The sequence below is a fragment of the Myzus persicae genome, unplaced genomic scaffold (assembly GCF_001856785.1).
Source record: "Myzus persicae strain clone G006 unplaced genomic scaffold, MPER_G0061.0, whole genome shotgun sequence".
Classification (NCBI taxonomy): Eukaryota; Metazoa; Arthropoda; class Insecta; order Hemiptera; family Aphididae; genus Myzus; species Myzus persicae.
Genome location: NW_019100526.1, coordinates 462,269 through 487,831, shown reverse-complemented (window position 1 = coordinate 487,831; position 25,563 = coordinate 462,269). Strand labels below are relative to the sequence as shown.

Sequence of the window (25,563 nt, the reverse complement as noted above, 5' to 3'; positions counted from 1 at the left end):
CAAGATTTAACTTACCTACGTTAGACTATTAGGGGGGGGGGGGTGAAGAATGAATTTTTTATTAATATTTAATTCAAATTTAATTAATTAAATTTTCAATACGTTATTAAAAATATTTTGCGTTATTCGCCTACGTCCATCGGTTAACATTTCATTTTCTCGTAAATACTAAAAACATTTTATAAAGTTTAAAATTATTACGTTCAATTCAATTTTTTTGAACATATGTTATGTAGATAACGTAAAAAAATCCATACCTACAATTAAATTAAACTAAATTAAATTCAATGATATGAAATAATTTCATATAAAGATTTTATAACCATAAAAGCATCTCGTCTGCATGTTCATAATTTTTTGTAAAAATTAAAAATCTTTCTCATTAAATTAGTTTATTTTCAAGGCATTTAATAAACATTTCTGTCACTATAGTGTATTACCGTGGTGTACACCCTTATAGGTTGATCACTCAGTTGTATACTGTAACAGCACCTTATTATTACAGTCAATGCACACAATATATATGTATATTGCATATATTTTATACCAATATCTCAAAACGACTATTATGGTCACTTATCTTAATGAATGAGTGTCTTATTCTTATACAGAAATAAAATGCATCGAAAACTGTATTTCAAACTCATAAAAACCTCCATACACGCATGCATTTTATAACGTTTTGTCTGTTATACATATGAAACTTACTCATCCGATAACGGTGCTGCTCCTTCTTCCTGTCCGGGTGCGTTCACGTGGTACACGCAGAAATTTGACATGAGGGTGCGCATTTCACTGTAGTTGAAGAATGTCTGAAAGCTCGTGACGTCTGCAAAACGAACAGATGTTAGAAAACATCCGAACTGAAAAATTGGCTCTTTTGAGTCAGAAAATTTAAGCGTCACGTCAAAATTAACCCCTCCCTTGTCGTTTTCTCCAACTAAACGACGATAAAAGGCTTTAGCTCGTCTGACGAGAAACGTAAAGTTACGAGTGATAACTTTTATGACCACGACCATTCGAAAGGAGGTGGTTTAGAATTTCGTTGAATGGCGGACACAGACAGAGGGCTTAATAGTTAGTAGCAGCACTAGTAGGTACCTACTATAGAATTTCAACGACAATATAAAAGTTAGTTAATAAAAATAAAAATTAAGGCTTGGTATACGTCTTTTAAAAGACTTAATAAAACTACACATAATTATATGCAATTAAAAGGTAAATATAACTACTTACTGCATATTATATTATTTTTTATAAAGTCAATATAGGTACCTACGTACTCAATACTTAGTTTACAAGTTACACGTGTATTAATGATTGAAATCGTTTAAAATGTGCCCGTTAATTATAAATTGCATACGAGAAGTCGAGAAACAACTGACGTGGAAAGTTTGTAGTTTTCAATATTTCAGGGAAATCAAATAGAACCACATAGATAATTAGGTGATACCTAACCGGTAAACTTCTAACTCAAAGCCCCTGGGTCGCTTACAGTTCAGTCCTAAGTCGTGGTAAGTGAGTATGGGTGGCCTGGACCGATCGCCCTGCACGGCCACACACACCGGCCCGTTGTCGGTGTCCACGTACACCTCTTCCACGCCGGTATTGCCCCTGGTAAACGTCCGGACGGCAGGTAGCGAAGGACGGACGCCGGTAAGTTCCACTTCCTCCAAGGTCTCCGATCGCATGCCACTGCATCACACATGAAAAACGCACGATGGTCAAGGGTGTGATGATATATTTTAATATGCGCAGTATTTCAATGTTACACCCGATTCATAAAACAGTAAGTTATTTTAAAAATTGTTGAATTTTCACTTGTCATCATAATTTATATTTACACATATATATATATATATATCAGTTGACAAAAAAAATTAACTGTGCCTAATGGTAAAAGTGTACAAAATGCATGATTTTATGCCAACTATGGGTAGCTAATAAAAATTAGGTAGGTATATGATATAAAAAAAAATGTGTAATTATAAGGGCTTATAATATATTATTCGTTATTATCGCAGGATCGCCCAAAGTACACACGAACTGCTCGAAGTTACCTGCTCTTGAGTCATGAAATGGTAAAAAAAAAATGTCCATTTCGTGAACTGTGAAATTTCATCAACGGGATGTAACATATTATAGTCAATGCAGCCGCAGTGGCGCCAAGTTGGGCAAAGTGGGCGAAATGAGTGACCTCTTTGAGTTGTTAGGAACATACGATATGCGTAAAAACGAATGACATCAAACGTCAATACATCGTGTAAATGACGTGTACATTATAAAAGTTACTATTTCGGTTGTATGAGGACCTAACCTCAGCACAGAAATTATCAATCGAAAGGCTCGAACTTGGTAATTGGCATCACTGTGAGTTACATATCAAAAGGCTACCTTGACTTAGCAGTTAGAATATATTGAAATAAATCAAACAGTCGAATGCACTACACTCACCTGAGCAGCGACGCTTCTTCGGATATGGCAGACGTGGGCATTTTTCTGTAAAACGAAAACCATGAGAAACGAAAAATATACATACATTAACATATAATATATTATATAACATTATATACCCCGCACTGTCGTGACTAATTAATATGTCGTGTGTATGCCTATATACTCTGCATGTCATATTATAGGCAAATACCTCATATCATTTTGTGTAGGTATCATATAATAAGCTCGTTTAAACTTTTTTGGAAATCCATCATTAATGATGGGTGGGAATAAATAAATTCGATTTATTTCAAATATTAAAAACATGAAAAAACAAATTAGGTATTAAATAACTGTATAAAAATCAGCGATTTATAAACTTTTTTTGAAAAACATATCGATTTATTACATTTTAATATAATATCTAACCTTTTAATATTACCTATGAGAAGATTGCACAAATTAAACACACAGAATATCCCACCCCCGCCTATAATAGGATTATGAATACGCCACGAGTACACGGCAGTCATGGGAGCATTATTATATAATTACCATTATACACAATAAATGTATGCATAACATCGTTTTCGGGGGTCCGCCATGTATTTTTCCAAAAAAATCAGTGAGCACAGAGGGGAGAAAGTTATCGGGTAGTTTTTTCGTTTCTTCGTCACCCATTCCGCTAATTACAGTCGATCGCGTCAGTATACGTCCTTCGTATACAATATTTTATAACAATATTCGTAAAGTAGGCACCCATACTATTATACGTGTGAAGCCTTAGTGTTTTCCAGTGTTTGTGTGTGTGCTGTTGACACTGGCAACGAGGAATCAAGGTGGCTCGTCCTGTTTATATGTCGGTATAAATGGATAATGTGGGGGAAGCATAGACGAGTATAATGGGTAAGAGGTACAAGGTTATCTTAGCATTTCCCCTACAGTCCCTGAGAATGATCAAGTGCTAGTGAGTCTCACTGGGCTAACCCGGATCATTTTCAAAGTTTGTTTACAGAATACCTGAATACGATGACACACCTAAATAATGAAATATTTTATGATGTATAATATAATATTGGAAGTACTGCGCAGTATCGAAGTACGAGTTACGAGATGTGCGTATGTCGATACCATGATGGTTATAAATCAAGATATATATTATACTACGCATAGGTTCATGTATTTTGTATACCAATATATTTCACACGACGATAATATATTATTAGTTATTACAATGGTGATTCTTAATCGATCATATTATACTCGCCCAAATTTTATACTAAAATTATGAATCTATTCAAATATTGGTTTTGAAATTATTAAGTATGTGTTAGTTTATGTAGTATAATCAAGTAATTGTATTTTCGTGTGTTTCAAGACATTTGTCATGTGGTGATAACAATCTTCAACGATCAGTGAAATGTATTTGAGTCTTAATATTTAAATTCTGTTTTATCTATTCCAAACACAATATAATTATACCCAGTGGTCTAACGTAGTCCCCCACTATTTCAAAAACATTTTGTATTGTCTGAAATAACGAGTGACTATTACGCGTTAAACGAATCACCCATTATAAATTAGGACAATCCTTGAACGCCGTAAAAACCCTAAATAATTGAAAACACATATTTTATAGTATAGGTACCTATCTCTACGTATATTATAAGCGTAGTTTCCTTAAAACCATAATTATTCGGATAAACACAATATTATGACGCTATGATCGAAAGCATACGTCAAAACGAGGGAAGGGGGAATCTATAAAAAGTATCAGTGCTGCAGCACACTGTATATGTGGCTATCGACGTATACACGGCGTTATAGATTACACATATTACATCATGGGTACTGTGGTGTTGGATTGTCTTCGTCCTCGGCGCGTGCGCACGTTGATGATAATATATAAGCCATACCTACGTGTGTATATTATACGTATACATAGTGATATACGCGCGTGTAATATACCTGAGCGGCGTGTTGATGTTTCCGGTGCCGATTACGGGCACGCCGGACATAAGCGGCTCGGACAGCCTGCGCCGGGGGCTGGAGCTTAGCGTGCCGAAAGCCTTTTTAAAAACTGTACCGACCGAGTTCTTCCGCTCCGGCTGCAGGTCGTCCGTGGTCGCTTTGTACACGCGGTCGGCGGCCAGCGAGCGGTAGGACATGTTGCGGCATGCGGGGCCAAAAGCTGCAAACAAAATGTATGTACGTGCGAGTACGTGCAAAAGCCATCAACGTATAATAATAATAATAATAATAATAATAATAATAATATGTAAAATATCAAATATGTAGTAATAATAATAACACAATAACAATGGTATAATATTAACATGATGATGATAATAATCGCCTAGCTATGTATACCTAGTATTGTAATTTGTAGGTATGTGTTTGTAATACGCAATATAATATATATATAATATATATATATATCAAGGAGATGTTTATTGTTTAGTTTTCAGTGGCTTAACGCAGTACCTATTGCATATTATACATTTCTAGAGTAAAAATCGAACGATTAACGAAAAAATTGAGGTCTTGTAAATTTTGAGTGTTTTCCACCTTTTTAAGCATCGAATTTTTGATTTTATATTCTGCAAATCTGAGTATTGGACCGGAAATGTTGATATCAATAAATTTGTTCATTACAACTATACTACAACCACATACATATTTCGAGTTAATCTGGGCTAGTGAGAAGATGAGGTAAAGGAGCAGAAATCGATAATACCATGACAGTCTGCAACGTTTTCAGAAACACATAATCTGCTCATAAACATTCTGTTATCAAGTTATCTGCATGGTTAAAATACTAGAATCGAAAAAATTGTATTTTTGTACAAAAATGTGATTTTTATAAGTTCTTCGAATGACGTATTCATTTTTTCAAATACACGACTAATTGACTAGAGTTACGACAAAGCATCTCATATACAAATATATATATATATATATATTATATATATAATATTTTACCACACACATATATTATACATATTATTATATAATAATATATTATGTTCATATACATACATATTAAATACATATTATATTAATACAGCGGTATGATAAACATAAGTAATGAAAAAAAAAAATTGTGAATAAACCACGAAGTACAATACGGTGTAAAACAATAATAATAATAGTAATAATAACGCGTTTCACGCCACGACGGCTGCTAAGTACCTACTAATAGACGCGTTAGCCGCCGGAGGGATATAATAATAACAACAATAATATCACCCGCTTTCCGGAACACCACACGCGGACGGGTGTGCAGCGTCGCACACGATATATAATGCTCAATGCTGATTATATTCAATCCTATTAATGATGTTATTATGTTTTTCGTATGCACATGGCGAAGGCCCTGCGCGCATCGCGTCAAATTGAGTTTATTATTTTTAACTCTGCGCCCGTATACGACTTGAAAAAATGTGTGTGGGTGTGTGTGTGTGTGTGTGTGTGTGTGTGTGTGTGTGTATTTATTTTTTCCTGTAAATCGTAAGCGCTTCGGCGAGACATGACAATGTTATAACAACTACAACTGTACACGACGACGATAATATCTTTCTACTCGTTTGTATACGTCACACAGGACGACACCTCCTAAACCGGATGCGATGAATCTAATATAGTATTATATAGGTAAGCGCACGTTTATCGGAAGGCACGTGTGCAGTGGGCTGGAGAGCGATACAGGACGGGATGGGACGGGACCGGAAACGCTTCCGTCCCACACCCACTGCACAGTGCACAATAATGCACGTACCTAGTTTACGCGTATTTTTCTCGAGACGCGTAAACGCCTACCCCTCCCCCTCCCCCACCACAACTGGTGTTGATCACCGCGAGGCGACGACAGTTTCGTGATTACGGTATAAATAATGTCGTATTATCACGATATCACGCGTATAATAATATCACGTAGTTTATAACGTTTGAGGTTGACGATTTTTTTTTTTTTTTTGACATTTGGTTTATCTATGACAATTTTTATATACACGTTGTAACACTTGCATTTATTTTAGCACAACCCTTTTTTTCCTACAGTAAAACCTATTTTTCATCATGTGGATTTTTTTTTGTAAGTATTTTATATTTTTTTAATATTATCCATTCATAAAAGAGTTTATAATGTCATGGCGTGCTGAAGCAGAATATTTTTCTAAAATAAATTTGATGCACATCATTTATGATAATATTATGCAATGATAAAAGGTTTACTTTTGAGATCAAATAGGACTTATGAGCGGTGCCGCGGAGGTCACACATTTTTGATAACTACTTATTGGCTCATATTAGTACAATTTAAAATAACTAACGCAAGTATATTTTTTGAAAATAATAATTTGCTTCTTAGCTTAAAATCATTAATCAGTAATAATTTTATTCTCCATTTAAAATGTTAAAATCTAATAAATTTACAACCTTAAAATTTAATTTTTTTCTTGCAAAATTGTACATTTTGATTATTGTTTAGCTTAATGTTCAAAAATGTTGAAATAATGAAGGTAGGTATTTAAAAAAAAAAAACACTACCTGTATTTTGACAAAAAAGACGATAATGTCACATATTATTTTGAACTATGAAAATATCGTTATCGAACCGATACTAATGATTGTGTTATTAACCCGAGCATGAAGACCTCAAATAATATACCTCAAAATTATATAAAAGCTTATTATATCATACAGTTTGGATTTTAAAGATAAAGTGTCATCCATAACGCGATCTGTTTGAAACGATGTAATTATAATCCCAAATCCCCCGACGAAAACCCTGCGGACGAGAAATCTGCTCACTGTCTTTAAATTCGCCTGCTGGAATCGTACGTCAGAATACGTCATATCACATAATATGCGTATGAATAAATATTGTCTACTGACTACTGCACAAACCGGCACCGTTAACATTAGTATGTGTTATTATAACAATTGTATTTATAACGTTTCATCGTGATGATGAGCACATATTTTAGACGTTGAATTCGTATACCTACCTATTATTAATTATAACGCGCTGTGGCATTTACAATATATGGGCACTGTTCGACTCAGTTGAGGTTTTCGCCGTCAGGAACAATAATAATAACGAAAATACCGAAATAAAATATACTCGTTGTAAGTTCAAAAATGTATTCTCGTTATATTTTGAAAAATATATTCTTGTTATTTTATTCATGCATCGAAAAATGGCCAAAGGTAGAGTTAAAATATTAAATAAATAATTTAAAAACCTGTCGAAAAAATAGTTAGTCACTCGGTCAAGGACGCACGTCCCATCAAACACGCAAAAATAAAAAATTCACAAAGGGTATACCCATTATCTATATTTAAACATTTGTTTGAATTATCTATATGGACGTCACATAAACATCGACTTGTATTCTATGTACGAAAGTAAAAAAAAAATTGTCTTGATCACATAAATATATAATTTTTTTATAAATTCGTACACAGTGTTATTATGTTCGTTGTTTTACACCATTATATTACAATCATAACAGCCTTAAAAATATATTTACTGTATCGTGTGTTTACTTGGAAAATATCCAATTGCTTTTTTGTTTTTCACACGCATATTGTTCGAAATGTTTTACTTGACTATTATTACTACATCAATAACATCGCTCTCAGTTTTAGAGAATTGTTATCAACAACAAACTTAATTTCAGTGAAACATTTGTATCTAAAATTTAAAACACGCATAGTAATCATTCGGTAAACTACAACGATTAACAATTTAGGTCATTTTTATAATTGTTTTTTTCGTATACGAATTGTTTGAATGAGAAGAGTTTTTAATTAATTTATTGAATTTTCGAATAGCTATCGTATGACAAACATTACTATACGCGTATATAAATATTTGGCAAAATATCATATTTCAATGGATGATTTGTTTACGTTTGTATATTCGATTACTCCAAAAAAGCCCCGAGAAATAAATATTTAGATTACTATAGTTTAAAGTGTGTAATCATAATGTATAATAGAATTATGTTTTCGCTAACTAAAATAATATATTATCTATGGATCAAAATTATAAAAACTTTGATAAAATCATACATAATTATCTAAAAATATAATTATTATATTGTAAATGAAATAATAATTACCTAGTTACTCTTTTTTTTTATATATATGCTTTTCACTACGAAGATAAATAGCTATAACTTGTACATTATATACTATATAATATTTATAATATGATGTTAGGTATAAGTGAATTATGAATACATTTATTTTACATTTAGGTCTACTTAATTTCTTTTAAATTCTTATAATTTGACAGCAAACGATGATTCTTAAATTATAAACTAAATACAATACAAGACTGTCTACGTCTCAAATTTAAATACGAAAAGTTGACTTATAAAATAAATTATTATTTAAGGATTAAATTTTTTTTTAATAATTTTGCTGTGAACCGTTACATTTATATGAGTTTACCCCCCCCCCCCCTATATCATCACACAATAGTTTCAACTCGTCCAATTTTTTGATCAGAAGTCTCCGACGAGAAGTGAAGCTTGATCTAATAACTTTTTAGGTTTACAATAACCATAATAAACGTCTGATGTACATATATATATATAAATATATGATCAAAATATATTTAAATATTTTATCGATATAAAAAAGTTTTATTCAAGATATGGATTTATACTTTATAATGTTGTCGTTTGAAAATATAGGTACTATGAGTTAAATTGTATAATGACATAAATTCAATCGTTGTTCTCTTTCTCTGATATTTAAACAATAACAGGACCACTATTATGTACGTACGCAGGACCATCAACATAAATAGCGAGCTTTATACGATGTAATTAATTTTGTTTTGTTACAGAAATTCAACAGCATATACACTGTCATGTAATAATTTGATTACAAACCTAAACACAAATTGCATATGTCGTTAAACGGAACAAGCCTTTTGTCAGCGATTATTAAAATTAAATTACGTTATTCGAATTGGCACATTTAAAAACAACCGTCCCGTTTCGAAAAAAAAAACGAGTGATTATGTTTCAATATCATAAGACATATTAGCATTAGTCTTCTTAAGTCTGAACCGTTTCTGCGAGATGCAATATGAACCGCAGCTAGTGAAAAATTCAATATTATTTACCCAGTAAACCCTAGTACACAACATTTGTATTTAATGTGAAATGTTTGAAAAATATATTTTAAAAACAAATTCAGTGATACGATATACAAAAACTGTCAGTTTTCATCGACAGACTAATTGACGAAATGTCATTACGATTTACGGTGTACACATCCATACACGAATGTTGTTTAGTATTCCCATAATATGTGCAGTGACATTTATATATTTACAAAAAATAACCGACGATCACACGTCAAAGCGAAAAACAAAAACGTCGCTTATTTCCAGCCAGCACCGAAAACACTCAGCGAAGATAATGGACTGGCGAGAGTCATCGAAATTTCCATTAGTGCGGGTTTTAAAGTCAGGTGACTCAGAAAGACACCCTCCAAACCGTAGCACGCCGAGTTTATATATTTATATATTATAATATATGATGATATACTTAACCCGACGAGAATAATATAATATTATGTCCTACGTTGCACCTTTGTGTGTGTGTATACCTATACAAGCAGACCATAATCGATTATTGCAGGTACCTCTACCTAGGTATATAGGTAGCCATATTATATAATAATATGTAGTTCATTATTATGAATGAGGGTAAATGAGAACACGGCCTTGCCTCCATCGATCCTAACACGTCGCTTATAATTTTCCTGTTTATATTATTAATGAGGTTTCCGTCAAAATATTTGTACCGACTGCGCCGTCATATTATGTCCTACATATTACATTTTTTTTATTTATTTTTTTTATACTTTCTATCATTATCGTTATCATAGCCCATAAAACTTTATTCGATAATATTCTCAAAACACTGTACAAAGGTACGCTGTACCATGTCGAGTTTACTGCAGTGTACATTTATAGACTCAAAACATTTATTTTACTAAACGATTTCTCAAACCTTTTATTATAGTACTATGAAGACACCATAACAGCATGTGTTGTTTTCGTTTTACAAACGTACAACATAATAGCAGATTGTACGTTCAAAATAATTAATTTTACTCTGTTGTTTTTAAAATTAGAGTAAATAAACCAATTATAAAATGTAAAGGTAAGATTAGGTACTTATATTATCTAGGGCATTTTTATTGTTATTTTAATTTAGAAGCATGCTATGAACATTTTAAAATGTACAAACATTTTATGGTTTTAAAATGCTCTTAAAATTCTTTGGAATTAAAATATGAATACAATTCTCCTAAACGTCTTAGATCATAATCTTACCTTAATATTTTATAATAGCTCAATTCACTATAGTTTCAAAAATAACAGAATAAAATATAATCTGATTTCATAATAATAAACAAATAAATAAAATATGGCTTATTGCGAACGTAAAATTTGCCATGTTGTACTTATGTGAAAAAAAGACAATACATAATATGCGGATGTACAAAATCCTGCAAAATTGACATATAACCAGCTACGTATAATAATAGATTAATCGCATGCAGTAGACATAGGTACTTGTATAAAAGTAAATAGTAATGTACAATATACATCTATGAATAACATAATATATGTGTACATAATAATATATACTTTATTGATAAAATATTCTCAACTTAGTAAATTCAATAGTATTATAATACAGTTGAATACCTAGCACTACTCAAAGTTACCAAATTACCTCTGTAGATAAATGATACTAAAAAAGATATATGCTCTGAGACTACCTTAGAGCTTTGTCTAATCTGCAATCGAAGACACCTAGTAGATCCGTTGCTCCAAAAATTATCAAACTTCTTTCAAAATCGAATAAAGATATAAGATTCATATAAACGCCGAGACACTGCAACATAAAGGAAAACGAGGAAGCAGATAAAGCAGCTAGAAATGGAATTAACAATTTCAAAAGTGATAATAAAATTTATTTTTTTTCGCTCGTAGACGTACGAAAAAAATATATTAACGAATACTGCATGGATCTGTGGAACACAGAATGGCACATAACTAATAAATAATGGAGAGAAATCAAACATTCTGTTGAACTCTAACTAAAATACATAGATCTAAATAGGAAAAAATAGGTAAATCTCAATCGAATAAGAATTGATCATACCAAATTTACATGGACACCTTATGGTAAAGATAATATCCGCCCTTATGCACAACATGCAACACAAACAACTCCATAAAGCACACCATTGTCTAGTGCCTAAATTTCAAAGAAGCCAGGAATGAATTCTGAAAAATTCTGGACAATTTGTATGAAGCAATCGGTACATTTTCAATCTCCTTCAACGTAATTTCTCAACTTGAAAAAATTTAAACGTGTACGTTATAATGTAAAAATGTAATATTTATGCAAGCCAATAACCTATGTAGTTGATTCTAGAGGTAATAATATGCTCTATTGTTATTGTGGGTATATGTTATAATATGGCAATCGATACAAATTTCGACCTTTATTCTAAACGCCTGGACGAGGTGTTTGTAATCGACTTTATGGGTCTTAGGAATATTCGGTGTACATGTTATTATACGCAAACCACGCTGTACTCAAGTCAACGTCAACAGCGTATTAACTTTAATTAGCTATTATTAGATTAGTCTCGTAAACGTCATACGCGTAAATCCCCCAATCGCAATATTATATATCTGCAGCTACACATAATATTATCGGGTCGTATATTAACCGAGTAAGTTTATATAACGAATACACCGCAAGAATATGAATAGATTAAACAAACGATAGAATTGAAGGATTTACAAAATATAGTATCGGCTGCCAACTATGTAGTTTCGCAGTTTAAATTAAATTGAGTGCCGTAAAAATTATACAATATCTTATTATCAGATAGTAGTGATAATACATCGTATATTTTATGGTTAAATTCACTTGGTTAATGTGTGTATGGTCAAATTGAGATTTAATTAAAAATTACAGAAAAACAAATATAATTTGGGCATTTAAACAATATTTACAAACAATTTGTTGCTCGAGTTGTTGAAATGAAATACCCCCAAATAACTTTTACGTTGGAAATATTTTAATTTAGTTGATAACGACCAGAAGTGTGATATCACCATAACCGCCAGTTGTTGCATGAAAACAATCGAGTTAACTAGTTATTGGCGGTGTTCAACATATTAATACGACACTGTAAAAACCATAGTATGTGTATATTGTAAACTTTGTCATTTTCGGTCGACATTGTATTGAAATGAACATAATAACGACCGATATATTATGAATAACTCAGTAACACGTAATAATGATTAATAACGACACGCACAAATTTCAGAGTACCTATGCTAATTATAATAATAATATCGTACCGAATACGATAGTAGGTGATATATTTTTTATTAATTAAATTATTCCGAACTGTTGACATACGTTGAAACCGAGAAAGCCTTTAACCGTATGTCAAAAAAAATCTTCAACGTTTAATACTATATTGTAGGTACTATAGGTAGTCATTTCATTATTATTATCATGATTATTGGTTTAGGTACACATATGCTTAATAAAGACTGCAATTTGTGTAATCTACAAAAAAATAAATTGTATACCTAATACCGTAAGGAAAGAATGAAAACCACGAACAATATGAAGTTGCAGTATATCTATGTATCGATGTAATACACTTCACGAAGAGTTCACCTTATATGTACAACTACTACGGTGGAATACCAGACAGCGAACTACTGCAGTATGCGTATAATATATAATATATTATATAATATCGATTTTATAGATACGACGGTAGTAAGTTTGTGTGTATGTGTGTGTGTGTGTATGTAATTTGTAAGCTGTATAATGTTTAAATTTGTTAACTGACTCTATATACACATAATATATAATATATGTACACACTACACATAATAAACATTCAGAGTGCACTAATCCCCAAGATTTAATGCAGAAAATTATGGAAAATAAATAAAGCACTATATATCGATTTGTAGAAAAGAAACGGGTGTTTTATCAATAGAATTGAATCGCATACTCGAAACGTATCGTCAATCGTTCGCCGATTGTTTGACCTTCGAAGTTTATCCTCCCCGGTTCGATGTTAAAAGTTTACACTGCTGCACGGCACATATATAGGTAGGTATATACAAAAATACAATATACTCAATCCAGACCGTCGTCGTTCGGTTGTTTTGCGGACGATGACGTATAGGTTAAACTACTTAGCTATAGCTAGATCTTTAAAAAAAAAGTTTTTCAAATTCTGCCGCAGCTCATTGGGGTGTCAAAAACTCGAAGTATTTCTCGATCAATTTGCTGGTATAATCGAATTTCCGAAACGGTTTAATCCGACGGCGAATCATTTAAACATATTATGTACTCTATAAGTTTATGGTGAACTCGAAAGGTGGGAAAAAATGGTCGATGAGTTGATTCGTTCGCGTGCATGGGAATTATTATTATTATAAATTATAATTAAAGTTCACATTCTATATCATATTATAGTATGGGTACATTATATATATATATGGGGTACATTATATATATGTATGGGGTACATCGTACATGAGCTTTCTATCGACCCGTAGGGGAAAAAATGAACGACATGCTACTTATTTGTATGTATCTATATTCTATACATATATCGGACAACATAAAACCCAACCTATATAATGTTCCCATGACCTACCCGACTGGCGAGTATACATAATATTATAATATCTATCGGGTGACTTTGCCGGCCACACAAAATTTAGCTCACGCTAAATAGTCAACACTATCATTATTTAGTCCCCGAGACGCTTTTACTAGAGTAGACGATCTACAAACAAGGGTTGATATCGCAGTATAAATATTTTATAATTTCGTGTTAATCCCATTGAACTGTGGGGTTGTGCATTTTACTTTATATTCGTCTTGATAACCGTCTAAAAATAACAACCCGAATATACGAGTTGTAATTATTATCGTGAACGTCAACGTTGACGTAAACATGCGGTGCACGCTGTATGTGCCTTTTGATCGTCAAGGGTGTGCGCGAGTTAAAATATGTCAATTTACATAGGTATTCGATGCGGTGACGATTCGTGTTCGTAACATCTATTACAAGGATTTGGTTTTCTCTCTCCTTCGGCTATAGGTATACTCGAGGACCCAGACCCGGGGTGAACAAAAACACGCAGCAGTCCAAAAAGTAATATTAAACAGTCACGTAAACACGCAAGCGCAGGTTACGTGCGTGCGTGTGTGTGTCTGTGTGTGTATGTAGAGGAGAGAACACAGAATATCATAAATACGTGAGAATAGACGGAATTTTTGCTACCGGGACCTGGCCGGTAACAAGGGTATGAAACGATACAAATATCATGTCATACTATATATTGGCCCCCGGTTGCAGGTGGTAATATTATGACGTTGACGGTGGTGGTGGCTCGATCGAGTTCGCCGCTGCAGGTGCACCTTATAACACCGCACGGATTACGTGTTATGTGCAGACGTTTTATACCGTTGAACGACGACCCAAACGAAACTCGTAAAGTAATATCGCAACACGGGTAATAATGAAATGAGATGTTCCTACATCATATTGAACGAAAAAACAAACACAATATACTGCCACAGCATAATTACGAATATAATACATAAGGTGCATGCCACTACACAAAGGACTTAAGGGCCTAAAGAACAAAAAACAACTGAACAGTAATAATAATAATAATAATAATAATAGGTGTACAGATAAATAATAATAATAAACGCGTGATGGTAGATACAATTATTATATATATATAGATGTACATATATGTGTATAGTCTCTATTATAGACTGCGGTCAACTACAATAATATATTATAATAAACGGTTAATAAACACACGACATCAACATATAATAACGCAATGTCCATGCAAAACAGAATATAATATTACATCTAAGTCTACGTGTAACAATATGTAATAGTGTGGATATACGCTCTGAATAAAACATTGCACAACGTGCATAATATCGTAGGTAACGCGTAGTTATTGATATTATATTATACGATATCGCGCAATAGTCGAACGAAAATCAGTCGTCGTGACGTGCGGTAGGTACACGACGACGATCGATGAATATCGTATTATATTATATATTCATCACCGCTACAATCCCTCCTCCCCGCAAATACCGTTCTAGCTGCGAAATAATATTATCATCGTCGTCCTCGTCGCATCGTCATATTATCCTCGCTCCATACATTTTTGTTAAGGAGTTGAAGCGCGGGAGGTTTAAAATATGTTTATTTAATGCTGGCCCGCGTATTCAGCCCAAATAGCCCAAATAGCCCAATACGCCGTGAGCTGTCCAAAACATAACATGGTAAACAGACGGCGTTCCGACTTGTCCGAGGATCGAGTGAAAAGTGAAAACGCGGCAAATACCGGTTTCGTCCACCGAGCAACCCCGTCAAAATCTCCGAAAAAGTCGCACAAATCTCTGATACGGTGATTGCCGGCAGCGGCTATGCCCCACTGTACATTATTATCGTCGTCGTGCTCGCCCCCCCCCCCCCCCCGAAAGTTCGAGCCCACAGTTCCCGCGCACCACCCAACCCCCTCCCAAGGGCCGGCGCGCGTTATCGCGATGCCATGAAAACAATTAAGTGGAGCCTACGGCGTCAGCAGCAGCGGCGGCAGCGGCAGCGGTGCAGCAGCGATTTCGACGTAAAACGAGAATACTAAATTAACATTAATACAATATTATGTTCGAACATGACCGGAGACATCAACTACTGCTTACCTGTGTGGTCTTTACTATATCGGTTTTATTATTATTATTTGTGTTGTTGTTGTTGTTTTTTTTTTTCCGAAAAAACCAAAACCGATGAATAATATTCGACGGACAGGCGGCCGTGCGTGCGTGCGGGGGATACGTGAAAAAAAATGTAAAAAAAAAAAGTAAAAAAAATCAGGAAAAACGCGATCGAATTCAGACGACGGCGGAGGCGGCGAACGAGATCGGACGCATCGCGCGCGTCGAACACGAATAGAACAAAGTGTGTCTGTCGGTCGGTCGGTCGGTCGGTCGGTCGTTATCACACACAGCGCGCACGCACACACATCCGAATACACACACACTGACACACACGAGCACAGGCGGGCGCGCGCGCAAACGATTTTACTACCGGCACGCACGCGGGGCAAGACGACGTAGGATACGGAGCGCTGGAAACGATTTGCAGGCGAACGACCAACTAAGCGAGCGGGAGCGCGGGGGCGCGTGCGCGTAACACGCACACACTGTATACTCGGCGGCGGCGGCGGCGGCGGCGTCGGCGGCGTCGGCGGCCGCGGCAGTCTGTATAAATAACGTAAAAATAAGGAGAAAAAAAAAGGACCAAACCAGAAAACTGTGCGTTTTCGTGAGCCGTGCGCGCATGCGCGCACGTCCGTGTGTGCGTCTGCGTTCGTGTGTGTGCGTCTGCGTTTGTGTGTATGCGGCTACGTTTGTGTTTGTTTGGGCGTGTGAGTGTGTTTATTTTTGTTGGGTCAGGCCGTCGCATCGATCCAACAGCTGCTGCTGGAATAAGGCCCGACCGGGCGCGAACGGATTACGTCGATAGGGGGCTGGCCGCCACCGGCGACCGGAGAGTCGGCGGCCGCGACGACATCTAGGCACCGAGCTCGGAGGTTTGCGCGGTACGAACGTGCCGCCCAAAGATGTCACTACCGGTTTCGTGATAGTGCAATACGGTACGGACTGACGATAATATCTTAATGGTCATATTTTATTAGCACATTATGTATCATTACGTGTTATGACATTATAAGCCAATATGTACTTTATAATTTCTAGTTATTACTTATTTAGCAATAGTTAGTACTTACTACTATATTTGTTAGTTTGTGTTATCGACGATGGGGACCAAAAAAGGCATTTCCCACCATACGTCTTAGGTCCTTACTCACTCAACAATTACTTGACGATAAATTAATAACTAATAATTATTGAGTTACCACTATATTATAATAGACTAATATATTATGATATTCATCTTTTTTTCATTTAAGATGAATACATTATAAATGTTTACTTACACTGCTAAATTATGATTACATTTCCCAATTTTTTGACAACTACATGTATGATCATTTTTGTTTTCCCTGCTACCTATACAGCTTTTACTTTTTTATCAAACATAATTATATGATAAATCAAAAATAGTAGAGATAATGGATATTACATTTGGATGGTCAAATTAATATGAATTGTGAATGATAATAAAATACAATTAAAACAAAAAATCTAATTATAAAATAAATATATAGTGATTTGTAATTTAGAACACTGCTTGGTTATCTTTTATACTTGTCGAACGCACAATTTTAGTCTCTGATGCAGACGGTTCGTGTTTATTTTTTGATTAGTCAACAAATATGGGGTGCCAATAGTATCTTGAACAGTAATTTACTCAATCGAACTTCTTATGTCTATAACATATGCATCGTATTTTATGAAATTGAGGATATTTTTACTGATATATATTTTATTTTTGTTTTTAAGCATTGTAAAAAGTATAACTAATTAAATTTAATAGTACCTTTCGCATGCAAATGGGTAAACGTGAGACTTCTACACGGTTGATATGGTATAAACTAGCTAGAAGTTTTGAATGCTATAACTTATCAAAGTTTGATTAAATCGTACATGAATAATATATTTGTTTTAATGACTTCGAAATTAAAATTGGAAAACAGTGTTCGTGCCACATGGAACATACATGGAGTAGTTTATTGTTATTTATCAATCACATTTTCAAATTAACATTCAGATCTTGGTTTCTGCATAATAATAATGTGATTTAATATACTAATTGAGACATGTAATTTCGAGTGTAGATTATATAACACTATAAGTCTATGCTGGATGTATGAATAGTATGTGATTCAACTAAATATCAGTAAATAATAAGACAACAATAATGATATCAATAATAAAAAACATTTTTTTCTCTATATTTTTAAGAACAAAATATGAATAAATGTTAAAATACAAATAAAAAACATTTTTTTTTTTACCTTAAGTTATTAGCTAATCTTGATTAAATTTGAATCGAATGTTATGATGTAATTATATTTTTTTTGTAAAATCTAAACATATTATGCGTGCGGTATTCATGGAAGTTATCAATAAACATTGAATAAAGAGTTTATCAAGAAATGTTTATTTTTCTATCCCGTATAGCAAAACATACATCCCCCGTGACAATCGGAATACTCGGTGCACGCTTTCGAATAAGCAAAATTCTCCTTTTTTCGTAAAGTACGACAATATTGGATATTTTTTCAGGATTTTATTAATTCATTAATGCCTATACTAGATTATAATAGTAACACGGCGTCTTGGATAGGCTATTTAGCTACACCACGTCACTACAATAATAATACCACCGCTGCTCGTCAGTCGTTATACAACAGATAAATGATTTTACTCGTAATAATTACACCAATTAATTTAATAGCAATCACATTTATTGTATTTTTAAAAATAAACTTTTTTCTATTTACTTTATTCTACTATTTTGTTTAACTGCTCCCAACAAAGAATACCCACTGAAGTTTTAAAACCACTTGGCAATAATAGTTCAAATTCACAATTCGTTCATAAATTTTTATAATTTTTATTTTGTATTGAACATTAGAATTATTATTTACCTAAAACATTCAACTGACAAATATTTTGTTAAACACTTATATAAATGCAATTTTATAAGGAGTATAACAATTTACTAATGTTTTTTAGTATTACCTAGGTATGTTGAGGGATAAAGATTGTACGTGGTGAGTACATTGTAAAGGTTAATAAATATCTAAATTTTACTTAATTTACATTTATCTAAATATGTATCAACAATTCTCATGATGAACTACTTACAAGTTCATATAGAATATTGCGCCTTATCAAATAATGACTTTCAATACAGTATGTATAAATTATATCAGCTATCACTACTATTATCATTGTCATACCCCAGTAATTTATTGTAGGCTTTAATTTATCCTAACCATGCTCCTCGTGTAATTAAATTGTTGCCTAATTTTTAAGGAAATTAAATATTTGATAAAAACATGGCAATAGATAGAAAAATCCTCAGACCTAATTTTCGCCAAAAAAACAGATATTAAATTTTTCTGATACTATTCATATTTCAATTTTGTTTTTAATATTAACTATTACTTATTACTAAACTGCGTAATATTATATATTAGGTTCATTAACATTTGCATTTTCACATATTATTATACAAATTGTGACAACTCGAGTATGAATGCAATACATTTAAACAATTTTTTAATAACTATTTAAAGAAATTGTGTTTTTTTTAAATATAAATAAGTGTGATTTATCATTTAAAATTCCTCAAGGGTGAGCTATCATTTGGTTTTTGTCTTATATAATATATTCATATACATTATAAATTTACAACTACTCAGTGACTTTAAGGTTTGAATTCAAAGACATTTATTTAATTTCCATTCTTAAGTTTTATCATGCAATTCCTATTTTTACGAGACTTTTTGGGGTTCGCTCTAAAAAATAACGACACCAAAAGGTATAATAAGTATATTATACATTCAATGTACATTGCGCATGGAACAATATGAGCTTTGCAGTTTACAGTCATAAAAAACTAATATATTTTTAACTTTTCGTGCGTTTGAAATAGTTCTTTTTTATTTTGTTTGATAAACACCACTCCATTTTTTAAAATTAATAACAAACAAACAAAATTGTAATATCAACAACATACCTGTTTCCGTAACAATAATTGGAACTATGAAAATCTAGGAACACTAAATAATTACAAGTAGAAAGTGTAGACCCATGTACAAAAACAAAATATAATTAAAATGTATTAGCTGTTTATAATATTAGCGTTATCAACTTAACATCCAAGTAGCACCATAGTATACTCGGATATGATAATATTTTATGATCATACGTGTATAAACAACTACGAGTTGTGAATTATTGGTTCTGATATTATCAAAATAAGATTTTAATTAAAATCATTTAAAACAATAGTATGTATATAATATTCATTCGAATAGCTTGCAAGCAGTAAAACTGTGAATTGTTCGATATGAATTTTCACAAAGTAAAAAAAAATGTAATTTATATGAGTGCTGATAAACGATATAACTCAGAAAATATATCAACGTATTTTATTATTTGTGTAAAACGTACGGTCAGTTGTATTATATTTTCACCAGTAAATTTATGCAAATTGTATATATTACTCATAATCGATTCAATATTCATAATACCTCAAAAATTGTTTTCAATGTCCTTTCGATGATCTGTTGTGTGAATTATATTTTTTGTACGGAGACGATGACACTTCTGGGTACGTAATTGTAGCCAAATAATACTAATTAAAAACATTCCTTAATTTTATTACATTTATTTGTCTAGTAAAATGGGTTTTTTGATAAAATAAAATTTCGTTATAATCTTATACGACCAACACATCGTAATAATTATGACTTATGTTATTAATTAAGCTATTTAAAACGCTGATCCTTATTTTTAAAGATTAAACAGAGCTTATATTTTCGAAAATTGTGAAAATATATTGATCGATTGCAGAAATCCAACATTTGAAATGTCTAAAGATACATAGTCATATGCCCATATAGGGTAAGACTTAAATTAAATCATTGCCAATTGGCTATTATACATATCCTAAAACATATTTTGAATTACAACTTTTTTCCATTCTAATCAAATCTTGCCGGTAACTAACCATCGTCCGGTCTTGACTGTTCTTGATTACTGGTGTATGTAGAAAATAGAAACCCTTTTTCCAAGACAAATAATTATAACATAATTTATCATGTATAGAAATAGTGAACAATAAATGTTTCTTTCATTTCATCATGATAATAAATAATAAAACAGATACTCTTTTCGTAATTTTACATTAAATATATTTTAAATTTCAAAAAATGTAAATATTAATTTACGGCTTATAAATAATTTTAAAGAAGTCTTGATGCGAACGAACAACTTAGTAGCGTTTAACTTCTATGGAAATTATAAGTATAACTATAGATAATTAAATTTTATGGCCATAAATATAACGAGTTGAATAATACAAATAAATCTGCATACAAGATGGATTCATTTAACTTGTCATCTTAAGATTTTAACATAAGATAATATTATGTCGAAACGTATTTTGTAAAAATGTAAAATATTAAATTATGTTATCGTCAACAATTTTTTTCAATAGAATAGTTTTGTATTCATTTTATAACACATTTTTCACCAATTTTTTTAAAAAAATGAACGGCATGTAGGTATTTGAACTAAATATGTAATATAAAACGATTAAAAAAAAGGTTAATTAAAATGTTTGATGAAAGTTGGGATTTTTAAATTATTTTTTAAACCAGATATTAATCAATTAATTTAGCAAAGTAATGTACTTAAATTACACATATTTGTATAAATACGGTGTTATGTGTATTTTTAATTAAAAATAATTATATATGGAGTACATAAATTGACAAATGTTCAGGATCTCAGGGAACACAAATTTAATATTAGCTATAATAGTATCAATTTTTAGTTACTGATTATGACAGATAAATGAGGGGGTAAGTATACATTATTTTATGCTTTTGAATTTCATGTCAAATGCATTAAACCAATATGGAATCCAATATGGTATCTACATTAAATTATTATCGAAATACATGTATACAATTAAGTATAATATTGGTACACGGGACATATTTAATATTCAGAATGATTTACCAAGCATGTTCAATGTTCATCCCTCTTTTATCATTTTTTAATGTATTTTTCCAAATTACATTTCTCATATTTTTAAATGGATATTTGTACCATTTAAAAAGTGTCTTATGACATCATAGTGTTACTAATTTTATTTTAAACTATACTTACACCTTTTGACTGTAAATAGTTAAGCACATGATTTTTCGACTTGATTTAAATGTATCTAAATCAAAATTCTAGGGGATACCTAAATTATTAGTTATTATACTTGTGTACTAATGATAATAATTCTTAGTGCCCATTTATTTATTTATTTCAGAATAGCACCAAAAAGGCAAATAGTGCAATTAAGAAAAAAAAATAAGACAATCATAATGATATACAAATCAACAAAATATTCTAACACATTATTAATGATATATATATTTTTTTATATTACAAAAAATGTTTACCTCAGCTTGGTTTCATAATTATAAAAAAAATTGAATTATTTTATCTCATTGCAAGAGAATGATAATCTATTGAGTAGTGATTTAAGCACATAATTACAGCGACGTGTCGGTGTATAGAACAAGGTAGCAGAGCGGACGGAAAACTTAGGCACATTATATGGTATCAACCAATGTCCATTGCTTTCAGGGCAATTTATTTTATCATTTAAAAGATCAAATATTAAATAGATGTAATATTTATTCTAGTAACTATTATACTAATATAAATATTAATACAATACTACTACAATTTTTAAATCATCGTAGCCTCCATATGGCCTTATCATTAAATCTACTATAGTGGACTAAGCATTATGATTAATGATTATAGACGCTTAGTAGTACATGAAGCTTAGTAATTCAAAAACTACTCTTTCGATTTTTGATTTATATAATCTATACATTTAATCTTCTGCTTAACGATTTACAATAAAAAAAAATGGTTCTCATTAAAAAAAAAAAACCATTTGACACTCCCAAATATCATTAAACGTGCAAGTATTATAAAATAAAAGGTTTAAGCATACAATTCCAGAAATAATAATTTGAATATATTAGTTATTAAAGAAAAAATAAGGTCAGCATGCCTGGCGATTCACCCTGTTATAAATTTGTAAATGTATAATTAATCATATATTCACAAATATAAAAGGAGTCCGTTGAGTTATTAATTCCATCCAATAAACAAACATCGAATTGGCAAACGTTATTGGCATGATATTTTTGTACTCCAAATACAGAAAATAAGCAGGTTAAACGAAAGTACCTATTATATTTTCTACATATACAGTGTATAATATGTAAGTGTACACCAGCTGTAGAAATATAATAAATATAATGAAGTTTAAATAAAATAGTTATGTTTTACAAAATAAAATAAAATACTAAATTGTATTAAAAACCATTATTAATTTTTAAATGATTGTTTGCTTAAAAGAAAAGAGACTTTAACTTTAACATACACATGGTCATTCTAAGTAACTGTAATGGTATTATACACGGGGGTTCCCTTTTTTAATGTGAAACAATTCAACGTAAGTATTGAAGTATATACAGGGTTATTCACCAAGCATGCTCATCCACTTTTTTTAATTTTATAATAAATGCATTCAAATTCAGATTTTCGGAATTTTTAAATATTATACTTAAAGTCTATATTTTCAAATTCTTAAGATTTTTTGTACTACGCAAGAAGTGTCTTGAGGTGTTACAAGTTTTTGTTTTTCAAATGAGAACCTCCCTTCTTTTATACTCTAAATTAAATGGATAATTTTTTTGACAATTTTTATTTATTTATTCAACATTTGAAAGGATTGTTCTTCAGTCATTTACAATTTAAATGTTTTTACTGAGGATAATAGTCCTAAAAAATTACTTTAGAAAAATATAAAATAAATGTAATATTGTTTATTATAGAGACTTGGATCATTTTTACAAATTATAAATATTGATAGATTAATATTAATTACTTCTTTTTTTCAAGTCACCGTAGCCCCTCATATCTTCCAAAGTTCTAAACATCATGGATCTATTACCTTTAGTACACAAAGTCAAAATGTTCAAATATCGATGGGATTTCAATTTCAGACAAATTATCCTCTAAATAATTTAGAGTAGAAAATCCCGGTTCTCATTTGAATAACAGAAGTTTGTATTTCCACAGGCCACTCATTAAGTAGTACAATAAATCTAAAGAATTTGAAAATATGGTCTTTTAGTATATTTAAAATTAAAAAATTCAGAATTTAAATTAATTCATTAATAAATTAAAAATGAGGGTGAGCGTGATTGGTGAATCACCCAGTATATTAATATATCATGTACCTATAAATATTATAAGTAGCTTATATAGTGTACATTTACTGAATTCGGACCCGAAATATTATGTCAGCTGGTATTTCATCAATTAGTATTTAATATCCATTTACCAACAGCATAATAGTAAAATAATATAACGTAACTTGATTACTCTTATCTACAGATTTTTATACGCGTAATAAAATTATAGATAATTAACTCATTTCACAATAGTTTTATTTTACTCAATAAACTAATGTTCCTATATACCTACTGATGTAAAAATAAAATATATGCTAAACACTAAATAGAGGTTATAATATGTACGATATTCGTATACAACTATACAAGCAGTGAGCATCTACAGGAAATATTTAAGAAGTTATAATACGTCAATAGTCTGAATTCATATGTTATGATTATTAATATACTATGCACACTAAAGAATCCAACTATGTTATAATTATAATTAAAAATCAAATAGGTGACATATATTTACCACGGTGTAAACAATATACATCATATTAAATTTTAAATTTCAGCTTTTTGAATACCTATAGCCACTGTAGTAGCGATGAAATGTTCTGTCTTACTTTGTAATGTGCTCGTTACTAGTTTTATAATTATATAGTACCTACCTATAATGTTTAAATATTAATGAGTCTAGATCATTAAATATTAATAACATTCAGTATGTTCATATTACACACGTTTGTACCGAACATACTATAATGATAAAATTTTAAATCTATTTGATATCATTATTATAAATTATAATTAGGTCAATTATTCGATTTTCTAAATTTTAAAATTTATAACCGTATTTGTATTACTTTCTATTTTAATATGGGCATCAATAACAAAGTTTACAATGGTAAATTCGAATAATTTAATGATAAATAGACATGACGTGGGTATGCACACATGATAACTGGTAAGCTTCTTATAAATTCATAAAAAAAAAACTAAAAAATTTATAGTACAACAAACCATAA

At 31.4% G+C, this 25,563-nt stretch overlaps 1 protein-coding gene across 6 annotated transcripts in view; it reads right to left on the bottom strand.

Annotated features, from left to right (window-relative positions):
• Window positions 1-16,708, bottom strand: part of LOC111030537 (protein NDRG3) — a 54,178-nt gene extending 37,470 nt beyond the window's left edge. For 5 of the 6 annotated variants that reach the window (XR_002604116.1, XR_002604117.1, XM_022310079.1 and 2 more), the window contains exons 1-5: window positions 16,275-16,708; window positions 4,405-4,627; window positions 2,455-2,499; window positions 1,496-1,695; window positions 709-829 (exon numbers count right to left, since the gene is read on the bottom strand). Coding sequence is in view for 4 of the 6 variants with exons in the window: in XM_022310079.1 (XP_022165771.1) it covers window positions 709-829; window positions 1,496-1,695; window positions 2,455-2,499; window positions 4,405-4,604 (566 nt within the window). In the remaining 2 variants the exon portion in view is untranslated. The remainder of the gene's footprint in view (window positions 1-708; window positions 830-1,495; window positions 1,696-2,454; window positions 2,500-4,404; window positions 4,628-16,274) is intronic. The other variant, XM_022310106.1, reaches the window with a different exon arrangement.
• Between the last annotated feature and the right edge of the window lie 8,855 nt (window positions 16,709-25,563).